Below are 24340 nucleotides of genomic sequence, written 5' to 3' on the forward strand. Positions count from 1 at the left end.
CACCAATCCATAATCATAGCTAAAACAGATACTTGCTCATTCACGCAACACTTCAGTACATGAATCATGACTGACATTCTTCACACATATATTTGTATGACAATAGGCATAAAGTACATGTTGAGGTAAAAGGATATGCACCAGGTTTGCACTGGTGAAAGCAACTCTAAAATCAAGCAAGCTATAAAATCCATTAATTCACACACAAAAGAGAAAGAAAAATCCCCACATTTTTAAAACATAGTTGACCAAACCATAGATACATAGATACATAGATACATGTAGACCAAACCATATATGTTTGCAAAATATATAGATACATGCTGAAGAATCAACTGATGTTTTTGCATGATGACACGAGCTTTACAGTAGTTTAAGCTTGGCTTGGACTAAAAATAAAGAAGCATGAACTCTGGCCAGCAGAGCTCCTTTGGAACAGTTTGTCAAGACAGAAGAATGAGGTCTGAAGCAGTCCAAGAACATTGGTGTTTCACTCACCGTCTTCAAGCAGTTTTTGTAAGTTGTTCTGTATCTTAGAAAAAGAGAGGGAAAGAGTTGTGAGGCAAGAAGTGTTATGCTGCATTTTAAATAAAAAATAAAATCAAGACATACTCTTCAATATACTCTATCTGGATGTTAATTCTCTTGCACCTTTTCATACCTGTGGTATTCCTGTTAAATGCTTCCTTTATTTTAAGTGTAATATAAGTGCATCAAATGGAACACCTAGACAATCAACTAGCAAGTTTCATATGATGAATATCCCCTGAAATTTTCTCCTATAGATTGTCTCCTCCATTAGTCAAAAGAAAATAAGACAAAAATAAAAATCAGAGCTAGAAGCAATGGGACAAGAAACTGAATTATTTTCACCTTGATCAAAATCCAGTAAAAGCCTCAAACTTCCAAGTCACAGCTCTATAGCTAAATGGATAATTCAAATAGTTTTGTAACAGCTTCAGCCATGATACATGCACAGTAAAGTATAGTCTTCTAACCATTAACAGACATGTCCCATTTACCAGATTTAGTGAATTGATTGTGGGTTATCTTCCTTTAGCTGCAATGAAAGTAATGTCAGCCAGTTGCATCCTTGAGAATAATTTGAACAGATCTATTTTTACACAGCCTATTTATCCACTTTTCATCTCCTTGTCCCTAAAAGCAGAGAGGAGGGAACAGAGTGGGTCACATCCCCAGACACACATGTCAATATCTCAGTATCTTAGTAACTTGCCAGCAGGTTACAGATTTAGTCACAGCTACTTTCAGGCTTTAATTTGAGGAGCCACTGTACTTCCTGTTCAAAGATACCACATCCTGATTTCTATCTCAGATGCACACCTTTCCCAAGAAGGACAATTTGAGGAAAGGGAAACAGTAAGAAGCACTTAATTTTATGAGAGTTGCTTCACATCAACATAAACAGGAATTTCCTTTTAGCTTGGTAAGTTAGTGTAAGGGAACGAGTAATACTAGGCCACATTTTCCCTCCCACAATTTAATGCTTTATCCTTTGATAGACACAGTGCATTTTAACAAGCTCCTAAATGCAATTAAAAGCCAAGTTAGTATAATTTTGCTAAACATTGGTAGTTCCTTGGCTCCAAGTATGAAGGCGAACTTGTAAAAATCACAAGGTCACACTGAAAAAGTCATTGCAACATATTTGTGCACTAACCAATTTTTAACTTGGTTAACTTACTTAAGCAAAGTAAGTTTTAGTTTTTAATCTAGATAATCTCAGTGTTCCAGTTTACAGTCCTGTGGTCACAGGGAAAGTAAGGGGAGACATGACAAGTTATACTAGAACATGTATACTAGAACATGTAACTGCTGCAGCCAGTTACCAGCACTTTTCACTAAGGCATATGAAACTGTTAAGCAACTGCAGTAACTTTGCTCAGAGAACAAAAAGCTATTATATTTCTAACCACTGCTCATCCAGATTAGAACAGGATGTGGCAATATGCAGCTACAGGCAATTCTGATTTAGCCTGTATGCAGAGCACTTCATCACCCCGAATACTGGCAGATAAAGGTAAGTCTTTAAGGCTCCAATCCTACAGACACTAAACACAGAAAAGCAAGACACTAAACAAAAAACGCACACCACTTAAGACTCTAATTCAGGACAGAAGGTCACTTCTCTGGGAACAGCTGAATGACCTAACTATCCAGCTGTCCATTACTGTCTCCACACAGAGACTATATAAGGGAGTTGGACAATGCCTAGCCTTGTTGCAAAGCGCTGGCTGGCTGGCTTCCCACTGAAATGAGGTCTCCTATGAACCATCTTGCCAGCCTGTCCCAGACAGCAGAAAGCAGTAACCTCTTAAATGACCTAATTTGGCTGAAGACTGTCTATGGTAACCATCTGGTAAGCATTTCCCCTTTGTATTCACACTGTTATTATCCAGAAAATACAGAGGGGTTAAGCAGCATTACTCTAGATTTCCATAGCCAAGAGGGTGAAGATGTGGGGGAAGAAACTCCTTTTTGGCAGTAGTTCTAAAACCTATGCCACACATGTAAACAGTGATATTATATAGTCTTAGCTTTATGCTATTTGAGAAATTTGGTTTGGGGGGAAAAAGGTGTTTAAAAACCTTGGCACAGACTCAGTTTTAGAAACAGAGGCACAAATATCCCATGTGACTTAAGCACAAAGGAATTAAAGTAACTTTTGGTTTTGTTCCACTAGTGCTTTTGTCATGCTCAGCCTGTGTATGTGTACCTAACACATAGTATTTCACCCACCAGTACCAGGTGCATTTGTCAAGGTTTGGGGGCAGGTGGGGCAAGGTCTGCAGGGGCCACAGCAGTGGGCCAGGGCCAGGGCCTGGGCCTGCCCTGTGCTGGACACAGCCATTGCAGCAGCATCCAGCAGACCCATCACAGGGCACAGCCATGAGAGCAGTGGAGCCTCTGGTAAAGTGTTTTAGAAAGGGGAAAAACACCAAGTAAGGAAGTAAGATCTGCACACCCACTTGTTTCACACTGGCTTCCAATTTAAGTCACCAAATACATTTAGCTTCCCAATTAGAGAATGGTAAAAAGCAAGGGTCAAGTATAGGGAATTGCACAACTAGTGCAGCAGTATTTGTGTTGCTGAAGTAAAACAAGAAGATCTCAGCCACTCTGTGTGAAGAAGCTGACTACATATGTAAGCAAGCACCATTTTTCTTAATCAAAACCCCAAAACTCCAACAAAAGCCCCAAACAGAAAAATTAATCAAATACCATTAAAGGTTGAGCTCCAAATCCTTAGCTCTGATGGATTAAAAAAAAAAGAAAAAAGAAAAAAAGAAAAAAAGAAGTTGAGATCACTACATAATGCAATAATCACCCCTGAAGTGTCTGCCTCAGGGACACTTGGCTTGGTTATAAGCTTCAGCACAAGGCAAAGCTTTTACACATAAAAGCTTTTGTGTGTTTATACTAGGGCTAATTTATAGTCCAAAACCTAGTCCTTTGTCTAGGAAAACCTGCCACCTTTTGGTATTGAATCTGGGGGTAATTCAACACTTCTCAAGATAAAAGATTATAGAAACATAGCAAGAACCTAATTTTTCTATCAGCATTTGCATTATATCATACGATGTTACCTTTTCCAGTTTTCTAAGATTAGCAGTTAACTCATCACAAAAGGCGTCAGCATTGATTTGCAGGTGAGATCCCAAATCTCGGTGCACTTGTTGTCTGTCAAATAGAATGAAAAAATAAGTATGACAGACTCAAAAAAAGAGGAAAACAGAACTGGATACATGTGTAGATGGCAACACTGCCAAAATTGTAAACTGTACTAGTTTACAGGAAAAAAAAAGTGCTAAGTCACTTCTTGACTACATTTTTTACATGATCTCATTTTCTAGAAGTTTGGATAGAACACTTTAGAGCTATTTCCACTGAAAAGTTCTGTAAGTTCAACATCCTGTGACTTGGAGGAAATCGTAAAGCCCAAGCCCTTGACACTGCAGCAGTACTGTACTTGTACTGTTTGGGATCAGAGCAACAGAAACAGCACTTTCTTGTGTTAGTGTTTCTGAAGAGGGACATAGTATCCTGCTAATAAAAATATGCCAGAAGTGAGAAAAAAGGCTCTTGACATTGCCTACTATGTGGGACAGGTTTACCCCACTTCTGGCATTATAAAACAGTAAAATATAAATGCAAGGCTGCATAGATAGAGCACCATTTCCCTCCTATCCCTTTTTTTATGGAGAACCTGCCTCTGTCTTCTGACACAATGCATACAAATCCTACTGCTTTCCACAGATGACAGCTGAGACCCGTTGGATCATAAACAGCACAGTCATTGTTTGGTATGACCACAAGTTCAATGTCAGAGTGACCTGTTTTGTCATGGATGGGTAATCAAAGAAAGCTGAATTTAAAAGCACACTTATGTAAGAGCTTGATAAATTTGAACCACTTTGCAAAGTTCCACCATGCCTGAGTCAGCTCTGTCTTGAATTTTATTTTTCCCTTCTCTTTTTCATGTGGTGCTTCTCCAGCTGTCATCATTTCCACTCATGTTGCATGTGGCTGCAGATTTTGCACGGAGTTTACAAATGACTTTTGAAGTCATATTTTTCAGAGCAGCTCAGAGAAAAAAGTCTGTTATATGAAGGGGAGAAGACTTAATACAAAATCTAATGCTCAATATATATAATTATAATATAAATATAATTTAAATATAATATAATAATATATAATAATATATAATAAAATAATATATTATATAATAATATATATAATAGTATTCTCACCAGTATCCAGTTTAACTTCCTAAGACAAGAGCAGGGAGCCAATACAACTTATAGAGGCAAACTGTGGAAAAAAACCACATACCTCTGCACCGCCTCTCCACATAATGTTTGCATATTTTCTATCTATGCAAGATGGAGACAAAAAAAAAAATCAAAAAAAACTAACTGCAGGGGCAGATGATAGCCACGACTCCAGCTACAGAAAGGAATTATTTATGTAACTATGGTCCCTTTCCCTATTTCCTCTTCAAATACAGAGACACCTATCCCTTGGTGCGTTTGGATTTTGCTTTGGTTTGGTTTTGTGGTGTGGAGTTTTTTATTTCAGAAAGACAGGATATCAGTTTCTAAATGGTATATAGACAACACAAAGCTTTATACAAGCAAGACAGATGTATTAGCTGAAAGAGCATGAAGTATGTTTCTAACAAACGAATCAAATTATGCTAAGACTGAAGACAGAAGGTACACCTTTTTCATGGAATCATTGCTCTGGAAAAAGATTTTAAATCCCCACTATTTTTCCAGAGTTTATCTTACTCCTTAATATGTGAATCAAAGGCTGTCATGGACATAAGGCGTTCCTCCAGGACACTGATTTTATATCTCATGTAGAAGGTAGAAAGTATTAAAACACAAACACTGTAAGAGAGAAAAATAAAGTATATCAGTTAAGGAAACTTTAGCAGTACCTGACAAATTCGTTGTTAAAAGCCATTTAAATTGTTACTTGCATGTGTTCAATAATAAAGGTATTGTTCTTAGAAACATTTCAGGAATACCATCAATGGCATTCAGACAGTTATGAAAATCTCAAACCTGAGTATGTGTTTGCTAAGTGGCATGAAGAAGGAACCTCTGCAAGTACTTCAACACTTTTCACATTTTCTGAATCAAAAGACCCTTCGCTTTTAAAAGTAAATGGTCAGTTTAAGTATAAGCCTGTCACAGCAGGCTTATATAGATATATGTATATACACATTTCTGGGAAGTGTAAAGGCCACAATTCCCAATAATTTCCTTTTCTCAAGTAAAGCTTAGATTATATCCATCATGCTTACACTATATCAATCATGTAAATATAAGAAAATCCTAGTTTTTGACAATCTTGTTATTGTTAACTTACAGAATTGCATAAAATACAAGTACATGGTTCAGAGATAAGAGCTTCTGGGACTTCACTTTGTGGAGGAACATGAAGGCTTCTGAATGGCCTGCAATGGAAAAAACCAAATCTTACTTTGAGCAGAGCAGACCACAGAATATAAACAGTGTTCTGAAGAATTCAACAGGTGATGCAGAGGGAGAAACAAGAAAGAGATCTTCCATGTTATGTGAACTGACATACTTATGCAAACTTATCTCAGGTCATTCCAGCTGAAGATCTGTCCTTGATTTCTTACCATTTCGAGGACTGTTTTGGGCTTTTCCATCAGGCCCATGTTTACTATGTGCATCTGAATGAACAGACTTGGCCTCTGGCTTGGAAAATTTCAAATGAGTCTCTGTTTCAACAACGTGATAATCTGGGAAAAGAAAGAATTTTAATAGACGTGAAATACGAAGTTAAAGGAAATTGCTGATAGCTTATTTTGGTCAAGAAATAGAGGAAGAGGAGAATATTAAAAGGTGCATTTCTGTACTTTTGGGTAAAAAGTAGAAGTTGGTTTAGTATCCTTGAAACAGTTTACATACTAATTCCACATCAACACTAAATAAAAAGAAGCACCTGGATTGAAAGATGATAATATTTGTTGCATTTATATTCCAGATCTTTTAAAAGATGGCAACCCATGAAAATCTTGAAAGCTAGTACTGAATTTCTAGGCAGAAGATTATAGTCACAAAAGTAATCTCTCAAAAGGCCTGAATTTGCTAGAGTAATGATTCCAAATTACTTTAATAGCAACACCAAATGGAGATAGTGCATTGTTACTTTAAAAAGGACATTAGAACTCCCTTTCCTGACTGTCTTTAAAAATGCCAGTGGAATCTTGAAAGAAATGGAACAGAAAAACCTAATCACACTCAGTTTTATGCTCGAGCTGTTTACCCTGGACTTGCTCTAATGATGCACAAAAAACAACCATGAGTGACAGACGTGCCTTTCACCTCTGCTTTCAATTCCTTTTCCTAGGATGGTTCTTTGCCTGGATATTGGTTTTCATTTGTGGAAAAAGAAATGGTTTGAAGTAGTTACTAGCCATCAGAAAGTAATACAGCAAATTAAAGAATTATTTAGAAGCACTTCTGTGGCATGTGATGACGCCACTATTTAATGAACAGCACCACACAATTAAAGACAGATGCACAATAAATATCAAATACCAATGAAAGCAAATAACTCCAAATCATTCTGCTGAACAAAAGACACAGAGCAAAAAGGAGAGTTAATAAAAAATAACGATAGATAACTGCTATAAAAAATGACAGTATCTTTCAACAGTTTCTTATACAAATTATAGTCAAGATGGAACCCAGAGTACTAACAGCATAACAACACATTAATATCTTAACATATATTAATTGTACAAGAGAACAGTCTAGGTTTTCAAAATAACATTCAGCATGAGCTACACAAAACAAGTATTGCTGTACTCATGAAGATATGAAGTATGAGTTATGAAGTGAGTTTCAATCAGAACAGCTGCTAGTTAGGTGAAGAACTTGAGACAAGAGATTACAAAGAGTGTGGTAAAGAAAGAACAACTTTGGATGGTATCTTCAAATATCTTAATAGCTGCAAAGAATAAAATTAATGTTTAAAAAAACCCACCAAAAACATGTCAAAAATAACCTTGATGACCAAAAGCCACCACAGTACAAAGTGTTATTTGTATAGTTCAGAAGTTGCACTATGACGTGAACTACTTTAGAATGGGTTTTGATTGTTCATTTTTCCTTTGGGTTTTAAAGCATGAACAGCTCCTACATTCTATTTCTGTGCACATGGCTAAGCAACTGAAACCGGTAGCAACCATTTAGATCAGCTGATGACCAAGTCATTGCCTGAGTCTGGATTGCAGAGGGCCATAGTAACAGAAATGCAGATACCGGGGCCTTGAGGAAGATCTCAAAATCCACATAATTCTCCAGGACCATGGAGAATCTTGATTCCACAACAGAAGGGGATACAGAAGCAAAACTGAGCTAGTCCATTCTTCTCTTGGGGCTCCATGATCCCACTCACCTTGGAAGCACTCCAGCTCTGGTGTCTGTGAGCCTGTGCTGCTGGACTCTTCCATCTCTTGTCTGCGCTGCTGCACTATTCCATCCAGATCAGAATAATCTTGGTTGAAATCCTGATGGGAAGAACGAAACACAAAAAGTCTCAGCCTTGTTCTAAATTGAAACAATCTAATTTCCTCTAGAATTTTAACAAATTATCAAAGCTTTAGAACTGTTTAACTAGGAACAATCTCTGATATCAGCATGTGGAGATCAAACAAAAAGCTCCATAAGATCACCAGAATTCAAGCTTCATCTCCTGCCTTGTCTATAAGAAAGACTGTTAAGTTAGACAAGTTGTGAAGTCCAGGAGAAGTTCACAGACTTAGACTCTAGTCATCACAGGCAGCTTCACAGCTCTTTCATATGAGTGCTTTACAGAGTTTTACAGAGGAAGGTTTGCTACTAGAAACACTGCAAAAACTGTCTATGGCAGACTTTACGTCAGTACAGCGAAATCTGACTGCTAGATATGAAGAACATACAGACCTTGAATAAATCCAAAGCGTACGCATGTATATAAACTGCACATCATGGATAATTATGCTAATTATTCCAACTGTTTCCCAGTGTTAAAGACTCGTGGAAATTCTAGAAACAGATGTCATGATTTTCTTCAGTTTCTTTTCTTCAGGCATTATAAACAGTATTTGCAATGAAAGACGCCATGCAACAAAAGAACAAACTTCTAAGCCATTTACCAGGTGCAGAGTTCTAGGGCGATCAGCCCTGAAACTGTTTTCTGCAGAAGAGGGATTTGGACTGTTGCCCATGCTTGTATCCTGAAAAAAAGCAGCACTTTTAACACGGAACACAAGCAGAAAGTACCATTTCACAGCAAGATAGCAGTAATGATGAACACAAAGCTACATACCATCTTCACTGCCACTAGTACTTACGTCAAGATGTATACAGATAGATTTTAATAGCTTGTAGGTGGTATCTCTGGAGAGTAGTGAGACAAACATGTACTGCAAAATAAAAGTTCCATGACGTTTGCAAAAGACAGTCTTCCTCTTATCTAAATAAAACTTGGTGATTTTGTTAATTAAGTAACAATTTTCAAGAACTTTAGTTTGGCAGGAGGAACCTGCGGTCCTCCTAAGCCTTACGATGTGATGTTTATCACACAAACACAGAACAGGTACATAAAAGTTAACATGTAGAACAAGACCATATTCCAGATCTGTTCTGTCTTTTAAAAACACTTTTCATGCTATGTTTTACCTACCCCTTAAAAAAACTCCAGACAAAATCCCAAACTTGCTTTTATGTACTGTCTCCTGCACTTACAGAATATTTGTGCAATGAAAATGCTCATAGGATAATCACATTTTCTACTGATTGATGCAACTACAATTCCTGAATGTCATTGTAAGCAACAGTTTTTTGTGTGTCTAAGGTATGAGTGGTTAGGTAGGAGATACAAGTAAACGGAAGAACACTGACAAGAGCTGCTAACAAGAAGGTAACTCTCTGTGCATGCACCTCCTGACTCAGCTTTTTCCTCTGGTGCTATGAATTCTTGGAAAAAAGGGAATGAACAATTACAGAGAGCATGTGAAATACCTTGTCCTCTACCAATACTTACCCTATCTGTCACTGTTGCTATAATCAGAGCATTTGGCACAAGAAGGGCAGTTTTGGTTTTCTTCAGAAGTGTCACTGACAGCACAGGTATACTAATCTGAAACAAGAACAATGTAGCGTTGGAATCCAAATACTTGCATACAAATCTGCATCACGCTCTCTCCGGAGGGGCCAGCCCAGCTACTGGGATAAGCCAGACCTTCACCATTTTAAGATGTCTCCACTACCCTTCTGATTACTATTATTTCATGTAAAATAAGAAATAGTAATAATCTGAAACCATACCTAACTACTTTTACTTCAGCTTTTATACAATACTAATCCAGGCACTAGTTTGTGTCTTTCTTTCCTGATCCCTTCTGGCTCTCACAAGACTATGGGCTTAGTGCACTGCAGATCAGCAAAATGAACCAGTCTTAAAGCTATGCTTCTTTGTTTAGAAACCAAGTCTTTCAGAACATATTAGACAAGAAAAGCTTGTTGAATAATGAGCATAAAAGTCTTCACACCACTTACAGATCTGCAACAAGCAGGTGAATAAACAGCTTGTCCTTCAGCAAGGTTGAAAGACCCAATACTGACATACTTGCTGATTTCAACTGATTCCTGTGTGTACCAAGGAGGCAGTCTACGTTTACATTGAAAAGTTCTCAATTTTCCTTCTTCCCTTATGTTTACATCCAATGCCATTACCATAACATCTACTAAGTTTCAGAGCATTTCACTTCAGATATTCTGCATGGGCTCTTCCTGTAAATCCCAATTTACAAAGGTAAAAAACCTGGTTGGAGACAGTGACTTGAAAAGCCTAGAGATTTAGTGCGTTAGGCAAACAGAATAATCCTGGATATGTAATTAATATAATAATCATGGCTAATAACATCCACGATTAAGAAACAGATCTTGTTAAAAATATCCTTGGCACCGGCTCTCAGAACTACCTGAGAAATTTGGAAGCAAGAGTCCATAATTTGTTCAGTTGGCAATCACAGCACTGAATTAAAATATGCCACTGGAGGAGAATGAAGCTACTCTGTGCAGTTTCTTGTTAACTTGTGTTCAGAATAGTAACACAAAATCATGAAATGAAAAATTGTACCAGGTAAAAAAAAATCTTTGTGGATAACAGTTTGGTTGCAAGACTGTCAAATACTGTTTGAACAGAAATCCCGCTACAAGCTACAAGAAAACAGCTTACAATTTTTCTAGTTGGTTCAAAATTTAACTTAAAGAACTTTAAATCAGAGATGTAAGCGGCATTCTACTGTGTATAGTTTAGATGGATAACATTACTGTAATCAAAACTAATGTGTCCATTCAGCACTTGCTTACTGCACAGTTCCACAGCATTAGATTGGAAGGGTGGAATCACTGTTTGATCACAAATGCTTTTATCTGGAACAACAATTATTTCAGAATAAAAGATTTACCTGCAGGCAACATACAAAGTAATTTAAAAGTGTAAAACAATGTCTAAATCCAAGAAAGACTCAAGGCCAACATATATAGCCAAATTAGTGCTACCTGGAAAGAAAGTTTTTCAATGCCTATTCAATCCTGCAGAAGCAATCTTTTACTTTTGAATATACACAGTGTCTTTACTGCATACTCAAAACTCCTGAATTGCATAGCTGTCCCTTGCATGAAAGCCTTCAGAAAAAAAAAAAAAAAAAACCAAAAAAACCCTGCAGGTAGAACTCCTGTCAAAAATTAAATGGAATGTGTAGATCTGCTGTTTCTCACAATAAAACACTTTATCCCAAAGCTCATATTGTTTTATAAGTTTTAAGAAACAGAAGCTTTGCCTCTTGGAAACTCTGTCAGTGTATCTGACTGCTAAAAATGTTCCTCTTCCTGTCCAGCTTGATTTCCTCCTTCCTTTCCCATGGCATCATTTTTCAATGTATCCCTGATTTTAAAGCTTTTTTATTGATGGTATTCCTAAAAACTGAATGAAGCTGTAAATAAATGATAAGCGCTATCTCATTAACTCTTAATTTTCTCCACAGTGTTTACTCAATTCTCGGTCTTATTTTCAGAAATTTGCAATATTGCTATAATTAAATTTCCAGTGTTTATTCTACCTATCTTGTAAAATGTTTTCACTCTTCAGCATATAGGTATGTATATATATATATGTATTTAAAACCCTGTTGACAAGTAATTTCCTACTACTACATCATCATCATCATTCTGCATATTTTTTACCAGTTTTTCTAGTCAGTAAAGTTCTACCATATTCTTGTATAAATTTATCTTAGTTGACATTAGAAAGCTGTTCAACAATTTGAAGTAGTTGCATTTGTTCATGGTGAACAAAAGATAGCTAGTACAGCAGCTTAAATTTTAATAAATTGCAAAGATAGCTGTTACTAATATTGAATGACAGTAGTCAACCAGTTGTTTTTTGCTTTGTGTCATACTGCTTTCACCAACATATACACCATCCACCATATACACTGTCTATGACTAGAAGAATCCATTAACCAGAAATCAACAATAGTCCTGGGCCAAGTAGTGGAACACAATAACACATAAGGCTGCTAAGGACAATGTGCTGTCAATAATTTTAAACATTCTATAACCTGTTACACTTTATAAAAAGCCCTTTTACAACAGATGGTACATCATCAAAACAGTTGACCACAGAGAAATGAGATAATCTCAACCCCTAAACTGATTTCAGGATTCAATTTACTGGATCTAACCAGGAACTTTGTTCAAGGATGCACCTGAAAGGAAGAAGCCAAAGAAATCCTTGAAGCAAATGATCTGTTTCCCCAGAAGAGGTCAAAACCAAAGCAGTTTATGTAAACAAAGTGCACTCCAAAAGCTCCAAATCAACAGACCAAGTCTTTGTTTTTTCTGTATGCATATAATTCACCTCAGGGGTACTAAGCTTTAGGTGGATCACCAAGAAAGACTAATTTATGGTCTTCCCAGTTCACCTATGAGACCTGCATACTGGGCTCACAAGTAAAAACCTTGCCGACTTGTTTTTCTTTTATTCTGTTCTCTTTTTATGCAAAATGGGACTGCTAGAAGAATTCTTCAGAGAGCTTTGCTATTCAAGTCAAAAGCCAGTTTTAGTTCTTCCTTTCTAAATGCCTTAATATGCTTGATCCTTCTCTCCAGTGCCTCATCTATAGCCTTGGAGCCCTTAATGTTTTTCGTCTTCATTCCTTCTGCTCCTCCTCCTTAATGTACTTACCCCAAGAGAAACATTTTTGCAATTTGTGTTACATGGGTTTGACAATGCCCTCACTCCTGCTTGTCAGATCCTTTCATCTGTTTTTGCAGACATGAAGTCCTTAAACAAGAGATTAAATCTCTAATAATAATAGTGTTCAGTTCTAGACTATATTTCAAGCATCACTTATAAATAGTGATTGTATTCAATAAAACTTGGAAGTATTACTATTCTAGCCTTGCACAATAATTTGAACTTCTGGTGATGAAAAAGTTGTTAAGAATAGCATTACCATTCTATACATAAACATTTTACTAACCTTAGTGTCTTTACCAAAAACCTTGGAATGGAAGCAAATCCAGTTTTCAGAAAGGAATAACTTTCCTTGGTACAGAATTTCTTTCTGCAGAGCACAGGTAAAGCCTGAAACAAATAGAAATTCTATAATCTTGACTGTAATCACAACCCAAGCCAAGCCAATTTGGCTTCTGCTCTGTTCTTTTTACAAAGCTATGATATGTTTAGGTTTATATCTTTTGATTAACATTGTCAAACCTCAAAATTTTCATTAAGTTTAATTAATACTGACAAGCTCCGAAGGTGTCCCAGGCCTAAGTTTAGACTCAAAGTATTTGAAGGACAACAACTGAAATAAATAAAATTAATAGCAACATGCAACTACCTTCCAAAGGTCAAAAGTATTTTCTGAGAGAATACGATCTAGGTTCCTATAAACTTTACTAACTTCTAGGTAACTGTATTACTTAAATGTGAAGAGCTTAATGAAAGGTTTTGTCTTTAAACTTCCAGCTCTACCGCTGTTGTCTAAACTAGATGTCTAATAGGGATGTAACACATGTAAAGTAATACTGCTTTTACTTCACAGACATTGAGCAAACTATCTCACTCATGAACCACCTTCCCTGCATTCATTTCAAGAAACATTTGCTATACATGTCTGTGTAGAATTCCCTTCTTCTAAGTACTACATCATTAAAACATTAAAACATCATCAACAGCAAAAACTCAAACACTCAAGCTAAATCACTTGACCAATGCTGTCTCAAGTACTGTCTTCATTAAGGAAGATTCAGTACCAAAAAATACTGCATTAGCTTACTCTCCAGGAATGGCAAAGTGGGGTACAATTTCCAAATATACCAAACATGCAGAAATCTAAGTTTTCCAAGATTACAACAAAATGCCCATTGCATGTGGATCAAAGCCTCGTAGCTCTAATCAACTGGAGTTAAAAGTTTTTAAAATTTAGGTAGCTCTTCTTATACATCACCACATTTGTTTGGTAACAACATTATCTAGGATCTACAGCCAACAACAAACAACACGAGATTAATACTTACTTTGTTTCAGTGGCTCATCAATGGGAACATCTAGAAACAGCTTATGAAAGTGTGCATTTGCCTTCAACTAAAAAACAAAAAGCCCGACAACAAAAACACACACACTTTATTAGACAGTCTGACAATCAAGTAACCTGCTCCACTTCCTGTTCCCCACACACCTTCCCATTCTGCCCACTTGTTTTGCAAGAAATCCTCATTTTTTTCTATGTGACTATTAAGGCTATATTGTGCTTTACCCATACTCTAAATACACTGATGACAAAGGAATCTGTGTCCTTATACAACCATGAACTATAGTGTTGCTAAACAAAAGCTCTGTCATGGTAGTAATGTGTTTACTTTTACTCTATGTAAGCAGATGAGTCTCTGACTTACCTGATTTGAGGCACGTTTTTTCCTTTCAATCTTGGAGTCACTCTTGATTGTCAGAACTGGACTATCTGTGCTGCTCTTGGTCCTGAAGATTTAAAGCATTTGATGTAAGCTTGGCCCCAGTTCATTGGTCTTGGTAAGTTACCAACAGGATGTGTTTTTTCATGGAACATAATAATCCTTTAGATAACTTATCTAATTCACCAAGGATTATGCAGAGATAAAGAGGAGCATATCTTTTCTTAAATTGCATCAGTCTGCTGTGACAGTCTGATGAAGATCTCCTTTTAATTTAGAAGGGGTATTCTAAATAACCAACTAGTTGGTAAGGAAATACAAGAAGTTCAAAACATTTTTCCAGCTTAATGAATTATCACATTGCTTAGCTTCACCTTTGTTTCTGGGCAACATGTGAAATACTAATACTAAGCAAGCACATTCCTTACTAATTCAAGGGGGAACGGGGTAACTAAGCCAGCTCAGAGTAAATTCTATTGTGACTGCTTGCAATAGATAACAGAGCAATTCAAGATAAAATTATATAAAGCTTAGTAGTTGAGGTGGAAGGCAGTGTACAGAAAGCTATGAACTTGTAACACAAGGTGTGAGCTCATTTGAAAAGTACAACAAAGAAGAATAGGTGTACAAGTCAGAGGATGGCTATGAACTGTGTAATGTAGTGTAATGAAATCATTAAGACAACAAGCAACCCTATAGGAAATGAAATGGAATTCTGAGTGCCAGTTGTATACGTAGCTGTACTTGTACAGCTCCAGCCATCTATAGTGGGAATCCAAACAAAACCCCAACCAACTTTAAAAAAAAACAAGTACAGATCAAATTCTCTGTGGACAGCTGGGGAAATCAGTTTTGCCTGTTTTATACAGGAGGAATCAATGACACAGATTCTTCAGAAAAACAAAAAGAGAAGTAGGACAACTGTTTCATAAATCACAAAGAGGAGAACACTCTCTCTGAGATCTATGCGGCACAGAATAAATGCGTATTAACATACTAATAAAATCAGGTAGCTTTTTTTCAGAAGCCCTCAGATGCAAACTGAATAGCAGTATTAAAAAACACATCACAGGATTCACACTAAATGACCCGAAAAAATATGTTGTGGTAAAGATACAGTAGGGAAATAAAGGTGCTACAAAAGTTTCCATTACTGCACTATTTGAGTGAGAGGAAGAAAAACCCTGAATGTTATGGAAACAAAGCAGGAAAGAGATTGTATAGCAATCTGACTTAGACAGCACAGACACTGGCTGCATATCCCAGGCAGTCCCTCATAGAAGAAAACTCTAAAATATGTGAGTACAGGTATTTGTGTGCTTATGTAAAGTACAGGTCAAACTGAAACAAACTGCAAGCCTGACAAAAATCTTATATTTAGCCTTCACCAAAAGTAGTCAATTACAGCATACGAGAGGTAAGATTGCAATGTTTGGGAAAAAAAAATGATAACATATTCCTTCAAATACCTTTTCCTCAAAGACGCTTCATAAAATTCAATTATGTTTTTTAAAATATTTGCCCTGTGGTCAAAACAACAGTGTCAGGCTGACCACGAACTTTTGCCCTGACGGTTCAGCTGACAAAGTGAAAGGGATGCAAAAGTTCAAGCCGTCCATGTGGGATTTTAGCTTCTTTTAGAAGCACTTAAAATGCATTCTAGTTCTCCAACAAAAATAGAATGAGTGTCTTTGTGGGAACATTAAAAAAATCTGATGCAATATATGTCACAGAGTCCAAAATTAAAACTTATGTCATAGTTTTACCATTGGCAATCAATATTCCAGCATGAAAGTGTTCTGGAAACAGGCCAGGACTAAAACTGCAGCTCTGTTTGACTGCCTGTCAAATTGATTATGAAAGGAATGTAACTAGCAGTGGCACCAAACAGTGCAATATATTTTTTCCTAGAACAGGGGAACTAAACCAGCTCAGAGTCTAAATTCTATTGTGACTGCTTGCAATGGGTAACAGATCAGCTAAGGAAGGTGCCTGGATTCCAATTCACTTGCATAGTATGCAAGCTAACCCTAGGATATCTGATAAATATTGCTACTCAGTCTAGCTTTTGAAGTGGGTTGCAGCCATTCTAATTATCTTACTAGAAGAAAACTGACAGTATTTCTGACATTACCTATCAACATCAACTTTTTTCCGGTCATCAAAATACTCCATTTCAGTAGTAGGGGTCTGAAGCGACACAGTGGGTGATTTTCCAGCCTTTCTTTTTTCATCAGTTCCATCTTCTCCATCTGAACTGCAGGGGGAAAATAAATAAATAAATAAATAACCAAAGGAATAGAAGTGTCTATTTCAGGATTTACAGTAATGTTGAATGCCACAGCAACATGTTGACAATACAGCACATATTAAAGAATATTGTAACTTATTGTAACTTATTGTAAAATTGTAACTTATATTTCTGCTGAGATCCTTAAAAAATCTTTGTCTACAGACTCCACAGTACTATACATCCGAGCTCCAGTACTGAAATTTCAGCAATGAAAAGTGGAAAATTGAAAGACTGCCATGGATATCTCAGCACTCATAAAATTTGTAGCTCCAGCTTCTGTTCTGAAGAGAATGTCTCGTTTAGGAAAAATGCATTCCATGTTCAGTACTCAGATGACTAATGGAAATAAATTGATTGGCAAGCCATGAGAAGAACATCTTGCATGACAGCACTTGGTGCTTAGCAGATTATTTGTGGCTCAATATTGCAAGAGGAAGATGGGTCCTATTTTGCCTTTTACTTCCCATCTTCTATGAGAGTCCACATGCAGAATATTCACAATAAAGGTTTCTCTCCAAGTACAAAAAGTATTGGTTTTATTTCACAAAAGCAGCACTGCCACCACAGTGAAGCACATGCCACCAGCATGTGCCACTGCTTCAGAAACATGTATTACGGATCCAGAGTCTGAAGGCTAAGCAATGTGCCACTAGAGCCTCCCCCTGGCTTCCCCTTCCATAATTTTCCAACAAAATGACAACTCAGAAAACTTAGGGAAAAAAAGCTGTTATTAATGGGGTGTGAAGAATGATGATACTTCAAAATGACATGACAAATACATACACACAATTGCCTGCAGAAACCTGAAGCTTCACAAAAACGATAGGATGCTCTTAGGATTAAAAAGGAAAGCCAAACCATGTCACCCATTATTATAATGCCTGGCCTGAATGACTCAATTTACAGAAGCTTTCCATTAAAATGTTTCATTTCTGCTATTTTACAGCAAGACTACAGCCATCATGTGACACTGTCTTTACTATGAACAGGTTTTTTTTCTTACTGAGACAAAAGTTTTGTAAACAGAGGTTCTCAAACTAATTTAATCTTCCTTTAGGAAGGGCACAAAAAGATCTTTTGCTTTTATTACACTCTGATGAGTAAGATCAGAAGATATGCCTCACCTTAATTGAAGTCTGATGAGGTGTTATCCTACCTCACAGCTAAACTAAAGCTTATGTCACAGGACAAATGCCTGGATTCTCAAGGCATCTTATATTCACATAGAGCAGTTATTTCCATATCTAAGCCTTCTACAGCACCCTTAGCACTCCCCACCACAGAGGCACTGAATTCCTACTCCCTAAGTCACATGTTATTACTGTGACTTTCAATCCTTTCAATTATACACAAAACCACTAAGGAAAAACCCCTATTATTTCCCCATAACTTCACTCTTGGATCAGCTCTGCCTTGACCATGCATCATCAGCTTTTATTTTCAGTCAACATAAATGACAACTAAATAGGAAATTCATGAGATTCAAGTGGAACCCAATCTGCCTGAAAAACCCAAATAAGCAGCTTTATGCTGTTTGAGATTTTAAACAGACAGACAGACTACCTACTCGAGGCGCTCCCTTCAAGCATAGGGGAGTTTGCATTCCAAAAGTCTGTAAATCCTGCAAATATCTTATTCACAGTCTTGCTATGTTCCTATTATCCAGATCCTTGGGCTCCAAGAGTGGCCAGAGAATACCAGAAATGAGTGGAATAAGGAACAGGGTGAGGCAAAATTGCCAGATTCAAAAAAAGCTTAGCATAAAAATTCCCAAGTGAACAGAACTACATAACACAGGATTGTTTTTAAGATTAGTTGCTTGAGCCTGAAGCCTGACTGGTGTCCATCACTGCCTTGGTCAGCCTGCTATTCTCACATGGCAATGCTACCAACTGATCAAGGAGCCCTGTCTCACGTCTCTATAGTACAAATATCTTTTAAAAAACCCTATAACACAGGCTCTACCACTCACTTACATCTGTCAGCATGGTTAGATGCTTTGCTGCTTTTCTTACTTGCAATTCATACTCCCTTTCCCTCATGCATTCTTTCTGTTTTCCCTAATAACTTCTACTAGTCCTGAATCTCTAGCATCTGAACCCATTCCATCCAGCTGCTTTCAGATGGCAGAGAGCTCAGCCATCCCAATATGCTAATCCTGCTGACAGCTGCGTGTGGGAATGCTGAGCTAACTTGTGCCAACCTGCTCACGTCTCCAGGATGCCTCCTGAGAACAGCAGCACAGCTGTGAAGAGACTCATCCATGTAACGCATGACACTGACAGTAGCAATACGGCATATTCCTACTAGCTGATACAGTTTCACCACGTCTATCTTTCACCCAATGTCCTTAAGCCTCCTTTACATAATGAAAAACTACAGATGGATTTGTCCTTATATTTCTGATAATTATGGCTCCACACAGCAGGTGTTTTCTAAGTATCAGAAGAACCTTCCCTTCCCTTCCCTTCCCTTCCCTTCCCTTCCCTTCCCTTCCCTTCCCTTCCCTTCCCTTCCCTTCCCTTCCCTTCCCTTCCCTTCCCTTCCCTTCCCTTCCCTTCCCTTCCCTTCCCTTCCCTTCCCTTCCCTTCCCTTCCCTTCCCTTCCCTTCCCTTCCCTTCCCTTCCCTTCCCTTCCCTTCCCTTCCCTTCCCTTCCCTTCCCTTCCCTTCCCTTCCCTTCCCTTCATCACAAGTAAATTAAAGCACTCCTCACATTCTCATGAGTGAGTTGGTATAACCCATGAGAAAATATCCATTGCAAATGCATCTTTTGGTTCTGTTTGATTAATTGGATAGCTGTTGGCAGACTGACAGGATTTGACAAAGGAATCAAAGTAGTGTGAACAGTCCTAATGCTAACAATAGGGTTGTTAAAGCTATTCTTACTCCCTTACATGAGTCTATGCAGGTAAAGGACTGTATTACTTTTACAGAAACTTAAGGTCAAAGGGAGAGACTTCAAATGTTTAAGGATCCCAAATAAAGATGATAGACTTCGGCAGGTTTTTAAAAGCAGAGAATATGGAGCAGGATGAAGAGACTTGTCTAGGCGCTGTCCAAAAGACATACCAGCAACATGCTTCAAGCAGAGATGACTACAAGAAGGTAAGATGGAATGTACCAATGCTTGGAGGGATATTGTTCAGCATGCTGCAGGTCACAGGTCTCTTTCTAAGCACTTAGTTTCCTTGACCTATCATGTGCTTGAGAAGCAATCATCTCCAACTATCTTTTACTCGGACTAAAGTCTTGAAGTTTTCTTTCAGAAGAGATGCCCCATCATTCTACTAGATATTTTTTTCTATGCCACACCAGTCTGAACAAACCTTTTTTGCATGTCTAATCAAATTCTGGATTGCTTTATCTGATGAGCTTGCATTCATACTGTACACAGTCCAATTACTTCTCACCCGGACTGAAGAAAATACTTTTCCACTGCATACTCTCCCACTGTCCTCTCCATACTGGAAAAACTAATAATAGTGCTCAAATTGAGGATTTAGGTGTTGTCTGTACAGTCTGGTCACTCAGAAGCAAAATGCCTCCTTGTAGCTTTATAGCCATGGTCTAGTGTTATGTGGCACACAGCACTGTTTATATGAGATAACACATCTCCCAGAAACAATTTCTCAAAATGTTGTGATTTAATCTACTTTGAAGACCACATGCCATTCCTACCATGCAAAAGAACAGCTAGACATTGACTATCACTAAGACTCCCAAATTATCAAAACAGGCAGAAAATTAGCTACAGCTACTCTAATCACAAAAGGGCAGAAAGCTGCTTAACAACTGCTATAATAGATGTTAGATTGACACAATGTATCCATTTGGTATTTGTATAATTCCATATACTTAGTACACAGCTTGAGGTTGAACTCTGAAGAAAAGAAAGCAGCTGACTGTGAAGTGCACAACTTTGTATGTCTTTTGTATAGTTCATCTACAGCCAGCAAATGGATTTATACCAAATACAGAGAGTAGCAAAGCATTAATGATGGTGTGGAGATGTGAAACCCTGCATGACACAGAAGGTGAGTTTGCCAATATGAATAGGTATGAACCAGACTGAGATTTAACTTCCTCAGGTTGTTCAATGAGCAGGCTAATTCTCTTCTCATGAGATCAAACACGGCATAATGGAGGCAGAGTTACACAGCTGCACATTAACAGTGTAAAACATGCATATGGATGGGCACACTTGCACACCATGTGCTTCTCTAGGCATTTCTAGGATGAAACACATCTGTAGGCACAGCTGAAATCTTGAGGTCAGATAGCACCAAAAGAGAAATGAAACCAATTGTTTAGGACTTCCTCAAAATCTGAAACTAATTTTATATATCAAGTTAATTAATTGCAGAAATGCTTACTGTGGTCTATTCCACATCTATCTCTTAGAAAACAATTACTCACCTGTGAATAGTTTCATATGTTTGTGTTGCAACGTCTTTATTAAAAACACAAATGAAATTTTGGATTCAGTACTGAACAGAAACCCCTCCAACACTGTAAAGGACAGATTTCTCCTCAGCTGAACAGACGTTTCACATAATAACTAGATCAAGTTTCAAACTGCCTTACCACTTGGACATCAGCAAGATCAATGTGACACTGCAGACGTCATTAGCAAGTATGTAAATTCTCTGCTCTAAATACCATCTATTATTAACTGTCTGTATTCCCTGTCTAATCAAAACCAGACTGCTATCAAGTTCCACAGGGAAAAAAAAACAAAAACAAAAACAAAAACAAAACCAAAAAAACCTCACAGAAGAATTCCCTGTGCTCTGAAACCAGAGACACTATAACAAGATACTTTACTAAGTTAACACCAGAACAGGAACACAAGCCATTTAGCTCTCTTGTCTTCTCAAAAGTTTCCCTTTCATATATCTACTTCAAAAAGCAAAAGCCCTTTCATATGTATCTTCACTCAACTCCACAAGATTCCCATAATGCAGTTTCCATGGGAGTTTCAGTAGGATGACCAACAACTATTTATCTGAACATAGGCATAGTCAAATCTAGCACACAACAGAAATCTGTGACAGACACATTCCTGGGGGAGAAAAAAAAAAAGAAAATGAAACAAAATACACTCATTCACCTCTACTTTGGATGGGAGCATGTGTTTTTCTCATTCTTCAACCTGCTTGCATCATGTTTTCATATCTCCTAGTTCTAGCCTACCTAACCTTCTAACCCAAAGCAGACGAAAATAGAATCACAATTCATACTGAAAATGAAGTGTACAGTCTTAACTCACATGCTTATCTTTAGCTTCCAGAAGTGACAGGAGAAAGGGAAAAGAAAAATCCTGATTTATGACTTGTTCAGGTGCAAAAAGAGAGAAAAGGCACTTAAGTGCCAGGTCTACCAATTGTTCAATACCAAATTAAATTAAAAAGATAAATACTTCAACTATGTACAGTTTTTATGTTCAATACCACCATATAAACATCTATCAATCAGAGCTGTTCCTTAACTCAGGCAGAAACAGTATGTACCCATCTGAAAAAATAAAAGCATCTTTACAATCACCAGATCACCAGAGAATAATCATAAAGGTTTGGCCTCATTGCCTGAAGCTGCACCTCTGGTTTCTGGAAGAAGAACTCCAGAGAAACATACCTCAATGACGTGGATGCCAGTTTTTCAGCATTAATTGTGCTTTGAAAAAAACTAAGTAGTTACATCAGACTCAAATACTTAAAAAAGAAAACAAAAAACCAAAAAACCACTAAAAAAACCCCAAAAACCAAAATGCAAAAGAAAAAAAAATCAGACACCTGCAATTATATTAACAACTATTATTAATAATGCAGTTATAAAGCAGAGGTCTGGGAATAATCTTATCAACACTTTTATTCCATTCTTGTCTGTTAAAAAGTGAAGCTGCCATGAGATCCTTGACCAGCAGCTTCAGTTCTATGGTAGGTTTAGAAATAATGAGAAAAAAAAATATTCTTCTGACAGGTTATATACAAAGAGAAGGAGGGTTGTATTTTCTCATAAAGCAGTGTCTGAAAACTGGCATTGATAAAAGAGAATCCAAAATAATTGATAAGATTTCCCTGTTTAAAGTGTGTTAGATGCTTCTCCTAAATATCTTATTTACATTTTTTGTGAGGTTCCCCACCAAGAATCAAAACACATCCAACTGAAAAACAATGAGATGAAAATGAACTTCTCATTGCTTCTATCTACTGTGCTTTATCACATTTTCCTTGTTTAAAACACAATACTAATTAAGGAAACAAAAATTAGAAGTTTCAAGGAATACACGAGTACATTTTTGATGCTTCATCACACATTTCACAAAGGACAGAAGTGAACCATTCACCAAGGATCTGACAATGCTGAATTTCCCATTATTACCTTTTCAACCTATGACTATTCTTACAGAACTGCTCATGTGTTCATGGAAAAGACCAGATCAATGTGGATAATTGAATACAAAAGCTTCCATTTCACACTAGAAAATACTAGCTCACAACAATGGGTCTAACCAACACCAGTCACAACAGTGCCTTTAACTGTGACACTGAACTGAAAGAACCGTTTTCCTTCCAGAGTGATGGAAAAAGGTAGTCTTATTGGGATCAGATGTGACACATAATAGTCAGACACCTGCTAAGGACAACTGGATTTTCTATTTTCACCATTTTTTTCTATTTTTCTATGTCACCACGACACTGAGTCTGAATGCCCTCAAAAGCCTGCTTCTTGAATCTGAGCCTTTCCACTGGCCACAAGCTGTCCTCCATGGCAAAACACACTCACTCTTATGCCGGCCATAGCACGATTACATGTGTTTTAAGATTTCTCTAAACCAAATAGGAATATATATAATCCTTTATTTACTGGACTTCTGTAAGATAAACTTCCTCTTGAGAAAAAGGCTGAACAAATCTAAGCAGGTCTTCTTGAACTAGTATAGCACAGATGGCAGCTACAAAGTATATCAAGAGTCTTTTGCCTAGGTGGCCTGTCTTCAACAAACAGACTGAAACTATAGCCAGAGGGCTAAACTGAGGCACGTACAGGACATGCCAGGGTATGGCTGGTTTTATGGGGGATGTACAGAACTGCTGTTTCATAGTCAGATAATTAGGCTTCCATCTTCTATCCACAGAGGGCGAAGGCTTCAGTCTGCCTCTATGTTCTCTGTTCTGCTGAAATTGTCTGCTGCCTATCTGCAGCCTACATATTATTTACTGTCACTCTTTCTGGAGCTTATTAACCTCCCTAACCTTAGTGCGCTATTTTTCAAGGACAGAGGCAAAGACAGTCAGTGCCAAGTAGAAGTTTACTTGAAGTAACACAGGTCTGAAAAGATTCATTGGAAAGGATATACGTGGACTTGGCAACAGCTGTGTACAGAGCATACAGATCATTAGTCTCAGCCTCATTAGATAAGCACATAATTTCTAACTACATGACTGCAACAATTATGGAGATGGAAGTAAGAAGACAATACAGTAATGGGACATTTATGCATCACCTGTC

At 37.4% G+C, this 24340-nt stretch overlaps 1 protein-coding gene across 1 annotated transcript in view; it reads right to left on the reverse strand.

Annotated features, from left to right (window-relative positions):
• Positions 1-275: 275 nt before the first annotated feature.
• GRAMD2B (GRAM domain containing 2B) overlaps positions 276-24340 on the reverse strand; it is a 28505-nt gene continuing 4440 nt past the window's right edge. Inside the window, exons 2-14 of the mRNA XM_053932534.1 lie at positions 16669-16791; positions 14520-14601; positions 14142-14208; positions 13100-13203; positions 9592-9687; positions 8900-8971; positions 8702-8782; positions 7963-8074; positions 6176-6298; positions 5899-5986; positions 5313-5414; positions 3609-3702; positions 276-532 (exon numbers count right to left, since the gene is read on the reverse strand). Coding sequence (XP_053788509.1) covers positions 491-532; positions 3609-3702; positions 5313-5414; positions 5899-5986; positions 6176-6298; positions 7963-8074; positions 8702-8782; positions 8900-8971; positions 9592-9687; positions 13100-13203; positions 14142-14208; positions 14520-14601; positions 16669-16791 — 1186 coding nt within the window. The 3' untranslated portion in view covers positions 276-490. The remainder of the gene's footprint in view (positions 533-3608; positions 3703-5312; positions 5415-5898; positions 5987-6175; positions 6299-7962; positions 8075-8701; positions 8783-8899; positions 8972-9591; positions 9688-13099; positions 13204-14141; positions 14209-14519; positions 14602-16668; positions 16792-24340) is intronic.

This window comes from Vidua chalybeata, chromosome Z (genome assembly GCF_026979565.1).
Source record: "Vidua chalybeata isolate OUT-0048 chromosome Z, bVidCha1 merged haplotype, whole genome shotgun sequence".
NCBI classification, from domain to species: domain Eukaryota; kingdom Metazoa; phylum Chordata; class Aves; order Passeriformes; family Viduidae; genus Vidua; species Vidua chalybeata.